The following is a 16864-nucleotide window of genomic DNA, read 5'->3' as shown; positions in this document are numbered from 1 at the left end:
AGAACCACAAAATAGGACTGTTATGAGCTTGATTTTTAAATAACCTTTGTTAAACAATTACATTGGTTGTGTAATATTTTAATGATGTGATTTTATTTAATTAAACCATAATAATTTGGTTACAAATTCAGGTTCCAGAAATTCCTGTATGATTCTGTGGCCCAGAGACATGGTTCTATCAAAATTTTCTTCTATAAAGGTGTATGGTGACATCTAAAGTTCTATTGTTACATGTAGCATATCTGGATAGAGATGAATAATTTAGCTAGTGAGTCTTGCTGAAATAAAATGCATGGCTTTCTTAAAAAGGAACATGCAGACTGCTTTCCCAGCAAGTCAGGACCATTACCTGAGTTGAGTAGAAGCGATCAGGGCCCTTTTACAGGTGCAGGCAGAAGAAGAGTTAGCAGTGGTGTTGGCAAAGTGCAGTTTTTCTTCCATTGATTCTTCTTTATAGATAGGATTCTTTTCCTTTGAAACCTACCTCCCTGCCTTTCTTGGCTGGGAAATTCAGTGAAACTCCTTTAGTTTCTCACTTACTTTTGTTTGACCAGCCATATGTCTAAGTAGAGCCAGCTATTTTTTCAGTTGGATTGCTAGTATCTGTCTCTAGGAGAACAACTAACAAGCTTTTGCCTATCTAGAATGGGATCCAAGTGTGCAAACATTTAAATACTACATATCATTTACCATACAGTAATTAGGGTTCTTCAAGGTTTGTTGCCTACAAAGATTCTACAACCTGGCCTCCTTACTTGCTACTACAAAGTTCTACTCCTTTAGGATTCTGTGTTGGCAAAAGAACTGAACGATAGTTGGCCCTTTCCATTTTTTATGTCCTCACGTGGAGAGGACATGAGGACAGCTTCAGCATAGGTGTGGCCACAATAGGCAGTACTGCCTAAAAATAATCTGATTATGTCATGCAGTGTGTGCACACAATGAATAGAACTCATGTGGAGAATATACCTCAAAAACCAATAGTTAGTTATAGCATCAGTAAGTAACCATTCTTTTTGTTGAGTTTTCTGTAATAATAAATAGTGTTGTCACAGGAACATTCTCTAAACACATCCTGCAGACTCACTAATTCATGGAAGATTTACATTTTAACCCAGCAATTCCTATATTTTGATTGGGGGAGGGGAAGAGGGTGCAGTATTTTTATTACTGCACAATGCCAAACTGACTTGCAGTGTTCTGATACTTAGTAAGAATATGATACATTATTTTCCACAAATACTGTGAGGATCCACTTATTGAAGTTAGTTATAGCAACTTAAAATACACTAAATGTCATGATAACTCAATAAAACACTCTTTGAAGAGCTTTTCTCATATGTTAGTAGCCTAGGAAAAACTTTGACTTGTAATGCGACGAAGTGGATGAAATACGATCTTTGTCTTGGAACAACGAGAGAGAGAGAGAGAGACACACAGAGAGAGAGAGAGAGAGAGAGAGAGACAAGTTTTCAAGCCCCACAAAGATCTTTTCAGGTCTGTAGAAGAAGAAAGCTTGTCTCTTTTCATCAACAAAAGTTAGTCCAATAAAAGATATTTCTTCAGCCACCTTGTTTCTCTAAGATCCTGGGATCAACAAAGCTATAAGTTCTAATCAGTATACAACTTGTTTCTACATAACTATTTGTTTGAATTTTATTCTTTGTGTAGACAGTGTAAACTCAGTGTTGTGACTTGCTATGGTATTATGGAGTGTTCAGACATGGATTTATTTTGTAGGTGTTGCACCCAATCTTCCTACAATACCTTCTGCTTCAGACTTCAATACTGTTCTGTCTAGTGACCAGAACACTTTGGATGGAACACATTCTCAGCATAGCACCAGTCAGGATGACATTGCAGGTGTCGAAGAGGGAAACCAGGGGTTTCCTGCTGTTCAGCTTGCAGATGCCCAGGTGGGTTTGTTGGGAGAAAATAATATTTGACAAAACAAAGTAAATTGTAAGGTAGTTATATTGTTCCACCTTGTATTATATTGTACAGTATAATCTTTTGAGGACAGAAGTCCCAGAAAAGCTTTCTGAGAGTCTCCTAATGCTTCCATGAGTGAGGACTAACAAGGTTTTCCCCTTTCAATCTTACAAAAAAAATAGAGGATTTATGATAAACTGGTTCAGGAACTCTCTTCTGTGGAGGGCCTTCCTCTAAAGATTTATTTCATTGACCAGTCAAAAATCTGGGGCAGCAATTGGATAGAACCAACTCACACAGCTATAAATGTAAAGCATCAAGTGGTTGAGGTAAACATGCTGCATAGGTGTTTCACTGGGCTTTTAGGGATAAGTTGGTTCACTACATTTCTTAACGCTTTAAATCTTTTGGATTTGTACTTTTATTTGTACAGTAAAAATTAAATGACATTTAAAAGGAAATCTTTCTTATTGTACAATTTATATAGTTGGCCTATCACAAATACCATAACATTTAAACAATAAAACTAATTTCTGAAGCCAGGATCTACGCAAGAGAGCTAATTCAGAGATCTTACATTTTTATAGGTTGTTTTCAAACCTCTCCTGAGCCATACAGGAATTCAGTCGCAAGATGAAGTGCCACTGTGTTATAGAATGTATTTTGGAGAGTACCTTTCATTCTCAGGTACTTTGGACTGTCTGAGAGCAGATATTGTTGATTCAGATACAACAAAAGAGAGGAAAAGCAAGAGAGCGCGAAGGTATATTACTACATATTTATTTTTAAAGTATATGTATGTGTATGAGAGTACAGAAATTGCATTTTTTTTGTTTACTATTTCAAGTTTTATTTGACTTCCTAAAATACATCCTCACAGAATGGGAGAAGAGTCTTTAAGTTTTATTTTACTTTCACTAAAGCTACATCCAAGATATTTTGATATCTACATATGTCATTTTTAGAAATTTAAATGCAGTTTCAGAGACCCAGATGCTTATGTAGATTTAAGGTCTACAACAGGGAAGTCTGAAGAGAAGAGCTGGGGCTGAGGAGATGGAAGATAGAGATGCTGTGACAGGGTTTAGATTACCACCTTGTAATGTAATTGTCATTTACTGAGTAAGACTGAATAACTTGTTTGTTTGCAAAACTTCTTGGATGAGAATGGATGGTAAAAACAAAAAATTACATACCAAACTCAACATTCCATAGAATAAAATATTGAACCAAAATGACTTTTCCACTTCTATTCATTAGCCAATATATTATATAGTACTGGAATACTGTATGTTAAAAATCAATAATCAGTAGGGGAAAGGCAATTTCCTGAAGAAACTGAATTTTTTACATTGCTAATTTATTGAAGTTTTTATTTAAAATCTATTTAATGCTGGATATATCGTGTATTTTAAAAAAATCTGGAACTTTTATCTTTTTTTTTTCCTGTTAGACAAGGAGCTGTCAATCTTCCCCCACTTGAATTCAAACCAGCATTGATGTTGGAAACTTTTAGCATTAGCGCTGTTGTAATGGAAAAGTCGATGTGTACACCCCAAAACTCAACCAATGCCCTTTCTTTTCATGACCTGAACAAACGTTACTATAATACTTTTCACTGTAATTTTACAATTTCCTGCCAGTCCATAAGTCAGCATGTAGATATGGCACTGGTTCGGCTTATTCATCAGTTCAGCACAATGATAGATGATATTAAAGCCACACAGACAGACATCAAACTTAGCAGATATACTGCTGGATCAGCTTCTCCAACACCTACCTTTAAAACCCGCAAACATAGAGACTTTCGGTCTTCTGACTTTAGCCGCAGTTCCCGAGGAAGTCTCAATGGAGGCAACAGAGTAAACAACGCAAAGAACAAAAGAACCAATAATGAAAACAATAAAAAAGAATCTCGAAACAAGAATTCTCTTGGGAGATCAGAAAGAAGAACTTCTAAAGTATCCAGGAAGGGATCAAAGGATGTAGTTGATCACATGGCCATTCATATGGATGACTCAGATTCAATTACAGTGTCAGAACAGAGTGAGCCCTCTGCAGAATGCTGGCAAAATATGTATAAGCTGCTGAATTTTTATTCGCTTATCTCTGATCCTACAGGGATTTTAGAAAAATCATCTGAACATTTTGGGCCAACAGGTAAGATATTTTCGTGTTGAAAATAATGTAATTTACACTGTTTAGTTCCTGTAGTACTGGATTCTTATAGATTTTACAAATGTGAAGATTCATTCCTAAACAGTTTACTAAAAGTTATCAATATTTGTGTAGTTTTGCTTAGATAAATGATTGTTAACATGGAATTATTAGGTTTCAGGTTGGCATCTGATGTCGAAACAAAATGATTCATGTTTGCAAGTAAACTTTTGCCAACTCTACAAACTCCATGTGATATCTGAAAGTCAAGCTAGTTTCATTCTGTACCAAGTTTGATACCAAATTCTGCTGTTTAGGAAATTGTACGGTTCAATTGTTTTCAAGTTTTGCTCTCTGGTAGATTTGTGCAGCATTATTCTCTTTGTTTGGGTTGCACAGGTATAACTGAGGGCAGAATTTGTCTCTGTAGTTAAAATTTAGTTAACAATTCTGTTGATCAAATGAGAGCAGGGTAGTTTTTCTGTAGAAGTTTTAGCTTTGAGAGGTGAATGCAAGTGCTTTTTTACTGAATTGAGTAGATATTACTCTGACTACAGTAAACTTCCAATAATCCGGCACCTTTGGGACCTAGGGGGTGCCGGATTATCAGATATGCCAGACTATCGGAAGGGGGGGGCTATGAAGGGTCTGGGGTGGGGGTGGGGGATGCCACCCCAGACTCCTCATAGCCCCCCCTTCCGATAGTCCAGCTCTGCCCCAGGCGTCCCTGATTCAGCCGCTGCCGAAACTGATCGGAGATGCCTGGGGCAGAGCAGCTGGAGTGCTGCCTGGTTGGTCCGGTAGCGCCAACCCTTGGTGTGGTGAGACCAACCCGGCAGCACCCCAGCTGCTCTACTCCAGGTGTCCCCAAGTCAGCTGCTGATGAAACTGATCAGCGGCTGATTCCAGGAAGCTCAGGGCAGAGCAGCTCTGCCTCAGGCTTCCTGGAGTCAGCCACTGGTCAGTTTTAGCAGCAGCTGAATCGGGGACACCTGCGGTGCTGCCCGGTTGGTCCCGCAGCCCCGAGGGGCAGCACTAGGGGACCTACTGGGCAGCGCCCCAGCTGCTCTGCCTCCGGCTTCCCGGATTCAGCCGCTGGTCAGTTTTATCAGCGGCTGAATCAGGGAAGCTGGGGGCAGAGCAGCTCCAATGGTCCGGCTGCCCAGAGCACTTCCGGGTTCCTGATGGTGCCGGACCATCAGGAGTGCTGGACCGTCAGATGCCGGACCATCGGAGTTTTACTGTATATAAAAGGAACAGAATTGATAAGGAGTCATTTTTATTTATAGCTTGGTATGAGTCCCATTTCATATCCTCATATGTTTTAAACGTACATTATTTAAAAAAGGGCTAGGTTAATGTACTATGGAACTTTTAGTGTACACCGGCAGAGATCACAAAGGCCAGTTAGTGTGTGACACACTGTTGCAAACTAGTACACCCCATCACTACTTATAGATACCCTATATAGACAAGACTCCGGTCACTTCACAGAGCAAAATTTCAGATCTAAATGTAAATAAAGAGGATGAAATACTCACTTTATTGATATTGAACTGCTGTTGACGTCATTGGGGTAAGGATTTCTCCCAGAGTTGTGGGTTTTTTAAGAAGTTGGGTGCATCCTACAGTGTATTTAAACACTGAATACAGCAAAATGAATTAAGAATTCAGTATTGGGCTTATGTCTAAATATCATTTGGTTAATGAACGTTTGTTATTGAATTATATAACATCAGAAATGTCTTCAGCACTTCAGAATCTAGCTGAGACTATATTCTATTTTGTCAAAAAAATGTTTTAAAATGTAAAAGATAAAAGCATGATGTTGATATGAGTGCTTTTATTGGATATGGAGGAAATAAGAGAAATTCAATTAATTGACAAAGGATAAAAATCCATTATACTCCATCTTCATTACATGTAAATTCCATTATTACATTGTTTAAAGTGCTTAAAAGGAAACTTATCAACTTATCCACCAAAAACTAAATTATCAGAACTTTCTGTCCATGAAATTGACTAGAATTATTAAGGAACTCTAATTAAAGATGAAATATTTCAAGTAGGCAAATTTCTCCTTTTTTTTAAAAAAAAGGGTTTCTCCCTCTAAAATCTCACATCCCACTTTGTAAGTGGAGTAAAATGCCTAATAAGTAGGCACAATCAGGGCTGATCCACAAGTTTTTGGCACCCTAAGCAAACTATAACTTTGGCATTCCTCCCCCCCACACACACATTCAATAGAAAGAAAATTAGAATGAAATTTTACCTTTATTTACTTATCATTTGAAATGAACAATGTAAAAATGAAAAAAAATATATTGTATTTTTTCTATGTTTCATTGACCCTAACACATTTATACTATATAGGCTAATCTGCCCAGTAGTTAATATTGTAAAATTTTAACATTGTGAAGTTGTAAATCATGGGGACATAAATCGGGCAATTTTAATTTATTTCATCATTTCAACATTGACTTAAAACTATTTTACAAATTAAACAGATGGATGAGTTTGTATTATAATCAAACATTATTGTAGTTAGAATGGAAAGGAATGTTTATGTTAAGTGGTATTTGTTGACATTAGCAGTCAGATGTTTGAAAACTAGGGCTTTATTATTACAGGTTGAACCCCTCTAATGTAGAATGCTCTCGTCCAGAAATTTCCATGGTCCAGAATGATTTTAGATAGCAGGATGTCCACTTTTTATGGGTGTGGCCAAGTTTCTTGCGGTCCCATAAAGTTTTACAGCCATCAGTCCCGGCTCTCAGTGTTCTGTGCTGTTATTTAGTTCTACTATACCCCTAAATGTCTTCTAACATCCCCATAAGCAGCAGAAATGTTGGTAATGCTGCTAGACAATATTGACCTCCGAGGGTCCAGAAAATTCTCTCATTCTGAACTAGTCGTGTCCCAAGGGTTCTGGACTAGAGAGGTTCTACCTGTGTCTTAAGAGTAATAGTCCACAATAAATTCATAATCTTAATCTTACAAGTACTTGTGATTCTCCTTTTATAGCCTTATTAAAATTTCTTACCAAATTTTTCAAGTCCAACACAATACAAATTCTTCATTGGCACAGCATTTTCAGAATCACGACTTGTAATATGGAAGAACAGCTATTGTAGATCACTGACCAATCTTCACTAAGTGGTGAGGAACAATGTCTCAACTTACAACTAGCCAACACTGGGCTACTGAGAGTGACTGAACCACCAGACCCTGCCCAGGCAGTGAACTCAGGGAGCACTCTTTTGAAGTGATGTCATGACCCATTTTAGTTGTACTTACATACACAGCCATGAAATAAATAATTTAACACAACTTCTGACATGGCAGTGATGCACTCTTTTACAAGTACAATATTTGATACTTTCATTTCTAAGAGATAACATAAATATATTTTTAAATAAAGAAAAAAATTCACTTCTGTCTAATTTGGCATCTTTTAAAGCAGGGTCAGGGAACCTTTTTTTGAGGTAAAGGGCTGCTGACCCAAAGGAAAATCAGTCAGAGGCTGCACACAAGTGAGAAAAAAACAAACAAAAAAAAGCAAACCAACCCCGCCCCCAAACTCTCACTGACGGGGCCTCTGATGGAGAAGCAGAAAGATACTCTCCTCATTCCCCTCGCACACCAGAGCCTTGGGTGGCCCAGGCTAGTAGATTTTGTATGCTCCAACCCTGTGGTTTGGCAGCAGAGGGGCTGAAATGTCAGCGTGGTCTCCCCAATGTTGGGGGAGAGCCTAGCATCTCGAGAGCCAGATCCATACAAACTGGGGGCTGCATTCGGCCCCCGGTTTCAGGTTCTCCACCCCTGCTTTAAAGCCTGGTGCTCTACATGACCAAATAGTTGACCTATATAGTCGGGCCAGCCCTGGACACAATGGCTGCTGCTCATTATAAAAGCAGATAAGTGGCCACATAAGCATGCCAGTGTATTAAATCATCATTCTAGACTATAACATTTCACAAATAGTTTTAGTTAAAGGGATCAGCAATTATTAGCAGTATAGTAATGAAATCCTCTGTAGTTATATTTCTTGTTGTTTTATCATTAGAATCATAGAATCCTAGGGCTGGAAGAGACCTCAGGAGGTCATCGAGTCCAGCCCCCATCATCATATTGCTTTTTGCTCTGTTGTGACAATGTTATTGGACTGATGTGAGATGCCAATGGTTAGCCCAGAGGTGGGCAATAATTTTTGTAGAGGGAGGCCACGTAATGAATTTTACTATGTGGTTACAGGCCAGCTCCACCCCTGGAAGGGGTGGGGCCTGGTGAAGAAGGGACAGAGCTGGGAACTAGTCTGCCCCTGGAGTTGTCTGAGGCTGGAGGCTTTGCCTTTGAAACACAGCAAAGGGTTCCAGTCCCCATTGCTGCTGTGTTGCCTGGTAGCCGCCCGGCATTGATTCAACTATTTAAAAGGCTTGCGGCTCTGGCCTCTGCCAGGTTAGCACCACAACCGTGAGCTGTGAGCCATTTAAATAGGATTCTTCTGCCTGAGCTACAGCCTGGAAACTCAGAGGTACGAGTGGCAAGATATATAAATAGAAACAACCAGTTGCAGTACATGGGCCACATCAAAGTATTAAGTGGGTGTCAGCCGACGGTCAAGGCAGGGTGTGTGTGTGTTACTGAGAAAAAAGTTTAACGTCCGTGACTTAACTGCTAGGACCGGGGTCCCGTCGCAGAGGGCAGCCAACAGGCTGACAGATGCCCCAAGTTTATAGGAAGAGCTTATTACATCTCAGATTTCAGCTGCTAGGATACAGGATCCCTGCGCAGCGGGCAGTCTAGGGAAGACTGAGAGATGCCCCAACGGATCTGTCACCTGGGAGTGGCACAATCCAAACGCCCAAGTTCCTCCTATACCTGTCCCTTATGACCGGCTGAAGTTCTTTTAAATTGTGCTTGGTTCTGTTACAGCAACTGAAGGAGTCAGGTTAAAACTTAAACAGTTACAGGTTTATTAAAAGCGACGAGGAGTCCTGTGGCACCTTATAGACTAACTGAAGTGTAGGAGCATAAGCTTTCGTGGGCAAAGACCCACTTCGTCAGATGCATGTAGTGGAAATTTCCAGAGGCAGGAATAAATATGCAGACCAGGATCAGGCTGGAGATGACCAGGTGGATCCAATCAAGGAGGATGAGGCCCACTTCTAGCAGCTGATCTGGAGGTGTGAATTCCAAGAGAGCAGAAGCTGCTTTTGTAGTTAGCAAGCCATTCACAGTCTTTGTTTAATCCAGAGTTGATTGTGTCAAACTTAAAGATGAACTGTAGCTCAGCAGTTTCTCTTTGGAGTCTGGTCCTGAAGTTTTTTTGCTGCAGGATGGCTACTTTTAGATCTGCAATTGTGTGTCCAGGAAGATTGAAGTGTTCCCCTACAGGTTTTTGTATGTTGCCATTCCTAATATCAGATTTGTGTCCATTGATTCTTTTACGTAGGGACTGTCCTGTTTGGCCGATGTATATAGCAGTGGGGCATTGTTGGCACATGATGGCATATATTACGTTGGTGGATGTGCAGGAGAATGTACCAGTGACAGTATGGCTGATCTGGTTAGGTCCTGTGATGGTGTTGCTGGTGTATATATGTGGGCAGAGTTGGCACCGAGGTTTGTTGCAAGGATTGGTTCCTGAGTTGGAGTTATTATGGTGCGGTGTGTAGTTGCTGGTGAGAATATGCTTCAGGTTGGCGGGTTGTCTGTGGGCAAGGACCGGCCTACCTCCCAAGGCCTGTGAAAGCGAGGGATCATTGTCCAGGATGGGCTGAAGATCACTAATGATGCGTTGGAGAGGTTTTAGCTGGGGACTGTAGGTGATGGCCAGTGGTGTTCTGTTGGTTTATTAAAAAGACTTATAAAAGCATATGGTTACAATGGCCATTGCTCTCTTTCTTAACTGCTAGCAAATACAGATCTTATGGTTACAAAGAAAATAAAGATAGAAAATAGAAATAATGGTACCAAGTGACAGCTTAATCTTTAAAGAGCTTTAAGTCTATGTGTACACTTAAGACAAAGGACCACATCAAGGTACAATTTTTACCCCCTTCTGTGCCTCTCGACTCCAGCGGGTCAAGCCAGGGCCAGTCTCTCAATTCCTAGGAAAGACGAATACGAGGTGGGCGTCCCCGTGGAACCTCGGGAGATCAAACACCTAACCCGACCAGCAGATAGATGGTAAATTGACACTCAGAGTAAATGTGCTGCTGGACCCATCTTTATACCCATAGGGGCCTGTATCTTTTTTCTTATCTAAGATGCCAAATTGTACTGGTCCGTTTTGTGGCACCAGTTCTTACAAGCAAGTTTCAACTTAATTTACACTTGCAAGAGAGATAACTAAATTGTGAGTACTAGACATTTTTTTACTGGGCGAGAGATTCCTCCCCCTGCGGACGGCTGTGTGTTCGTATCAATATGGGTTTTAGTCAAGGGCACTCCTCGGCAGCCTCTTCGTCAGCAATTGGCATATCTCTGTTTACAGCCATTCACGGTCACTGAGCCTGCATATCCAGGCAAGCAAAAATGGATGTTACAAGGGGGGTTCCTGTCTGGCTACAGTGGGCCTGATCCAGCCCCACGGGCCACATCTTTCCCAGCCCTAGGTTAGCCAGAACATCCCCTTCATATTCAGGAAATGATTCCTAGTTTAAATGTAAATATACGTAGGCTTCACAATAGATAATATGTACTCATGTTCTTACTAAATAATTGGTATATATTTGTGTAGGTGTTCGGAGCCCTACTGAACCTGCATGTAGAGTTGTATTTGAGAACGAACAGGACAATAGCAGCTTGAGCAAGACACAGAGGAAGCGCAGTCTGGTTACTTCTGAACCTCAGCATGTGACTCTTATAGTCTTTGGAATAGGCATGGTGAATCGCACACACCTTGAAGCAGATATTGGTGGACTAACAATGGAATCAGAGCTAAAGAGGATCCATGGAAGTTTCACATTAAAAGAAAAAATGAAAGGTGGGGGAAAATTTTCTGTACACTACCTTTTAGCTTTGTTTAGACTCACTAATAGTCAGGGCTCTACAAATCTCTGTATCGACTCACCCGTGGTGAGTAGATTTCAGCTGGTCGCCCTGTTCACTGGTGGCGCGCGCATGCACAGTGCAGGTCTGGCGCATTCGTGGTGCGGGGCTGGCGAGTGGATTTTGCCACAGTTTGTCGAGCCGTACTAATAGTAATCAACTTCCAGCTAGATAATAGCAGATTGATTTAACTATGGGTATAAAAATACCTAAATGTTATATAAGCAATATTTTAGGTAAATTCATTTAAAACATTAGTAAACTGAAATACAATTAAGATAATTTTAGAAAATGAAAGTACAGCTTACATTTTTGAAACTTCTCTCTACCAGCTAATGTTTAAATGTGAAATTATTAAATACTATGATGAAACATCAAACACTATGATATTTATATTAACCTGTATTATATTTTGGGAAGTAATTGATATATTTGGAACTATTTTATTGTATTCTGGTAATTTAAAAGTATTATCTCTTTCCTCCTAAAGATGTACTGCACCAAAAGATGACTGAGACATGTGCCACTGCTCATATAGGTGGTGTTAACATTGTTCTACTGGAAGGAATTACACCAAATATCCAGTGAGTTTGAAAGCAAAAGCAATTAAAAAAGAACAAAAACAAATTTCTATAGAAATGGAATATCAGCTGTATGTATAGGGAAATATATGGGACTTACTATGAGCCCAGGGCTATGATATGAGATCTAGGTCCATGCACAGCCCCCTTGAAGTCAATAGGACCTGGTTGACAATCATGTAGAACTCATTGTAGGAATGGGTCTCAAGTCTGTCTCCTAAAACTAATATTTATTTCTCTCTCACATACACACAGAAATGAGTCAGAGAAAGTTCTTTAAGCGGCAGCACAATTTTTTGTGTCATGACCACACTTAGGGTACGTCTAGACTACAGGCTTTTGTCGACAGAAGTTTTGTCGACAGATACTGTCGACAAAGCTTCTGTCAACAAAGAGCGTCTAGACTACAGCCAGTTCTGTTGACAAAGCAAGCTGCTTTGTCGACAAAACCCTGTAGTCTAGACACAACCCTAGATGAAATAACACCTTCTGTCGACAGAACTCTGTCGACAAAAGGTGTTATGCCTCGTAAAATGAGGTTTACCAGCGTCGACAAAACTGCTGAGTTCTGTCGACGTTATGTCGACAGAATTCAGCGGTAGTGTAGACGCAGGTATAGTTTTGTCGACAAAAGTCCACTTTTGTCGACAAAACTCTGTAGTCTAGACACACCCTTATAATGAGTGGGACATTTTCTTGTCCAGACAATATACAGTGAAAACATTTGTATTTGGAGTAAATCTTGCTTGCATTACAAAAATAATTCCATGGAAGATTGAGACTACACATGTGCGCAGTATTTGGGCTATGTTGAACATACGTGTATCTATAACTATGGCCCCAATCAGTTAAACATACTGGCTACGTCTAGACAGGCATGATTTTCCGCAAAAGCACTTTTTGTGGGAAAGCATCCGTGCCAATCTAGACACAGTTTTGCACAAGAATCCCCGATCGCCATTTTCGCCATCGAGACTTTTTTGCGCAAAACGGTTCTCAGCTGTCTACACTGGCCCTCTTGCACAAAAGCATTTGCGCAAGAGGGCTTTTTCCTGAACGGGAGAGTCATTGTATTTGCGGAAGAACACTGACAATCTTACATTAGATCGTCAGTGTTCTTGCGCAAATTCAAAGCGGCCAGTGTAGACAGCTGGCAAGTTTTTCCACAAAAGTGGCTACTTTTGTGGAAAAACTTGCCAGTCTAGACACAGCCTATGGGTTTGTCTAAATTACATTTTTTTTTAAACTGCCCTTTTTTCAAAAAAAACCTTCACCTGCGTCCACACTGCAATCGCGTTCTTTTGAAATTAAAGAACGCAGGGGTTTTTTCAACATTGGTAGACCTCAAACTATGAGAGAGAACACCTTTTTCAAAAGACTCTTTCGAAAAAAGGCGTGTGTGGACACAGGACAGGGACATTTTTTGAAAGAAGAGGCAATTGAAAAAAAGTGTAGGTGCCCTGGTGGCCATTCTGTGAATAGCAATCAGGGCTTTCTTTTGAGAGAGCGTCCATGCAGTCTGGACGCTCTCTTTCGAAAAAGCAGATCACTTTTTCGATCCAGTTTTGCAGTGTGGATGCTATCTTTCGAAATAAACTTTTTCAAAACAGTTCTTGTGGACTTGAGTAGTTTTATTCCCATTAGCAAAGGGTACGTGCAGAAGAGTTTGCGGGATCAGTGCCTACAGAAATGAATGGTTGGATTGTGAGAAATGCTAGGAAATAAATCCATTGAGTAAAGATTTTTTTCCCCAGAAAATCATGGCTTTCTCGAGCAATTTTTTTTCTGCTTTGTGTATGAAGTTTGACTCAGTGACATTGTGTATCTGTAGTTATTTCTATAAAGTTTTTAATAATTATTTTTTTAAAGTTTGAAGATGTCCCTGAATAGTCCACAGAAGTTCTTAAATCAGAGTATTTAATCTTTTAAAGCTGATTCTTCCCATATGAGATCTTTCTTGCTTCATAAAGGATGAACTCTTTGACCTCTCATGTTGCATGGTCCTTTAAGTTACTTTACTTCTATAAGGTCTGTGCTTTACCCCTCTGCAACTGTCAGAATTTTAAAATATCACCTTTTACGCATGAACACCTAATATGACTTGCTCAATGTCCACATAGTTTTCTCTTTTGCTGTGTTCATGCACTCAGGTTGAAAATGCATGCTTATTTTTCCTAACTGCCTCACCATTTGAAACTCTTTATGTTTGAATTGCAGAGCACTTCAAATAAAATAAAAAATTTTCATAATATAAGATCACTTTCACACAGTTTTTCAATGTTAGTTAGTGTAACCCTCAGTATGCTACTTTGACGTTGAAATAATGATGGCTAAGGAAGCTATCGTATGTGAAAAGTCACTTGTATCATATTTTTAAAAATAATTCTTGTCTGATTCTCTACACTATATAAATTCTAACTAAATACTGTGATACAGTTTTCTGTACTAAAAAATCTGTACTGTTGATACTGTCTATAGCTAAATATATTTAACAAGCGTGATGAATAAAAACTCTGAATTGTCAGCCATGTAATACTTGAGATAATGGCTGAAATTAATGTTTCTGTTCAATACAGTGTTTCTGATCTTGCTTGCATAAAAAGAGAGATGCAATCAACCAAGAAAAATTGCTAAATTTTCTAAAAACCATAGTGTCAACTTGTTACATTTTAATATATTTTTAGATAATTTGTCATATTGTGGGTTACGAATATTTAACTAATTTTGCATGAATGTTTATTCTTTATTTGCTTTTTGTTTTTCTTGCTTTCTCTTCAATCTTCATCTATAGACTGGAGGATTTTCCTACATCTCCTACAAGCACAGCCAAACAAGAGTTTCTGTATGTCATACTATTATGTTTGATGGACTTGCAAATAACATTGTGTTGTGTAGTTAAAGGCTGCATTTTTTCTGTGTTTGAGCATAGCCAGTTGCTGCTTCATAACATTTTAGTTTAACAAACAATAGAATTTAAATTAGGTAATATGGTCCACTAATGATATATTATGAAAATGTATTGATAAGTGTTCATTTAACAGGTTACCCTTTTGCCCAATTGTATGCACTGTGCTATAATTGCTGAAGAAGTAGACTGGTTTTAATAACTGTTAAAGCCTAATTCTTTGGCTGTTCTTTATGCAGCTACTATTTGTTTTAATTATATGAAATAGTGCTGTTCCAGGTCAGAAAGCAGGTTAATTTAAACTGTTCTTATCCCACTGTGGGCCTGCTCTTATGACTGCAATCATTTAACTCCTTTTGACTTCACTGTGGCCTCTCTGTCTTTACTTACTTTATTGTTGCAATATATAATTAAATAACATTCGTAACTATAAATACACACATTAGTTACCTTCAAAAGATACTGTTCTGTTTAAAATTTACAGCAGTTCCAAATCCACTGCCTATTTTCCACGTATACAGGGACCCTCTGCCTGTGGGCTTCATGTTTGCTTTCTGCATTTTCCCTAGCCTCAGACCCAAAGGAAGTTTTCCACAACTCTGGGAATTCACACCAAGAAAAAAAGATTGGGGATGGGAAATAGGATAGTGGTCAAACCTGTAAGTCCCTGCCCTTGTTAACTCTGCAAAACTCAGGGCAGAAATGCATATATGGCCAGAAATTGTATTTTCCAAAAATACCTACCTGGTGGTTTGTCATAGGGATGTAAAATCCTGTTTGTTTAATTAACCAGTTAAATATTAAGTTTAACCAGAAAACTCATTAAAGGGGGGCTGGAGTGGGCCGCCTCCTCTTTCTCCCCTCCGCTATGAGCAAGTGCTTCTTCAGCCCAGCTGCTTCTAGTCCCTAGCAGGGCTGCCAACTTCCCAGCCCTGTTTATGGGGTAACTTGTTAACTAGTTACCCATTAGCATTCCTAGTGTGGCAAATTTGTATTATGCTAGGTTCTGCACTTTCCCTTCATGTGATGGGTCATGGTGCTGCATCTTGCCCCTATTCTTGCGTGTTGATGGTTCCACTGTTGCCCTACTGGGGAAAGGAAGGGAAGTGAGGAAGGGACCTGGACTCACCCTCTACTCTGGGTCCCAACCCAGGGGCCCTATGGACAGTAGTTAAGGGGTTGAAGTTGTGATTCTTTTCCTCATGCTAGCTCCTGCTCTGCCCCTTCAGCTTCTTAGGCTTCTTGCCTTCTCTCCCGTTAGGCAGAGTTTCTCTAGGTCCTTTGTGCCTGGAGAGTCCCTTTGCTCTGCTTGAGCAGGGTACCCTTCCGCTGATACTCTGATCAACAGTAGTACTCCTCCAAATTGCAATTCGCTTTCCTTCCTGTCTCTGGCTTGACTGAAGCAGGGGCTTTTATTAGGTCTCTGGCAGGGCCTTAATTGGCTTCAGGTGTCTTAGTTAACCTGTAGTAAGCTTGCCTCAGAATAAGGGTCTGATCATTCTGGGACTCCCACCAATCATTCTCCTGCTGCTCTCTGGCCATTTTGTATCACAGTGGAGAGTCCCTTCTTATCAATGTTCAACCTCTCATACCTTTGTGGGGATTCTGGGGCAAATGCAGAAATCTGTGAGTAGTAGGGGTGGGAATAATGGTGTGGGATACAGGTATGGCACATAGTTTTTATATAGATAGCATCTGGCCGCCTTCTGATTTCTCCTTTCTAATCTCCGCCAAGTTCTGTGGGTCTTGGGGGCTAGTGCTATAGCCTGTTTGCTGGGGTGAACCTTCCCATCTTTTCCCTCTTTCTTCTACTCCCACCCAGTTCCCCGTAAGTGGTTCTGGAGTTACTGCAGAATGGAACCTCACAGCAGTTTTTCCACTTCAACCTACTGCCACAGATTCTTCCATAGAGCTATGAGTTCCTATTCATCAAATCACTTTCCAAACTCCCATTTAGAATGACAATCTATAGAACTGATCCAATACTGCAAAACTACTACTTGAATGAATTGTTTGGTGAACAGCTACAGCGTTTGTTCAGTAATATTTGAATAATATTAATCTAGCTCTAGTGATATATGCATTTTTGTTAGATGTATAATACATGCTAAGAATGAACAGGATGGTGCTTAAGTCTTCTGAACTCCTGCTTTCCATCCTGACAGCATCCTAGAGTAGGAAGCTTATCTTAAGATATGTTAAGTACTTGCCCAAGAAGCATAGTTAACCTAGT

At 39.8% G+C, this 16864-nt stretch overlaps 1 protein-coding gene across 14 annotated transcripts in view; it reads left to right on the top strand.

Annotated features, from left to right (window-relative positions):
• The window catches only part of BLTP1 (bridge-like lipid transfer protein family member 1), a 222200-nt gene that overhangs the window by 131455 nt on the left and 73881 nt on the right, over window positions 1-16864 (top strand). For 13 of the 14 annotated variants that reach the window (XM_075929830.2, XM_075929841.2, XM_075929838.2 and 10 more), the window contains exons 44-49: window positions 1741-1916; window positions 2520-2695; window positions 3386-4092; window positions 10835-11080; window positions 11636-11729; window positions 14518-14568. In XM_075929830.2, the coding sequence (XP_075785945.2) occupies window positions 1741-1916; window positions 2520-2695; window positions 3386-4092; window positions 10835-11080; window positions 11636-11729; window positions 14518-14568 (1450 nt within the window). The remainder of the gene's footprint in view (window positions 1-1740; window positions 1917-2519; window positions 2696-3385; window positions 4093-10834; window positions 11081-11635; window positions 11730-14517; window positions 14569-16864) is intronic. The other variant, XM_075929833.2, reaches the window with a different exon arrangement.

This window comes from Pelodiscus sinensis, chromosome 4 (assembly GCF_052426305.1).
Source record: "Pelodiscus sinensis isolate ZL-2025 chromosome 4, ASM5242630v1, whole genome shotgun sequence".
Taxonomy (NCBI): Eukaryota; Metazoa; Chordata; order Testudines; family Trionychidae; genus Pelodiscus; species Pelodiscus sinensis.
Note: the sequence above shows the minus strand (reverse complement) of the source record. Positions and strands in the feature narration are given on the sequence as shown.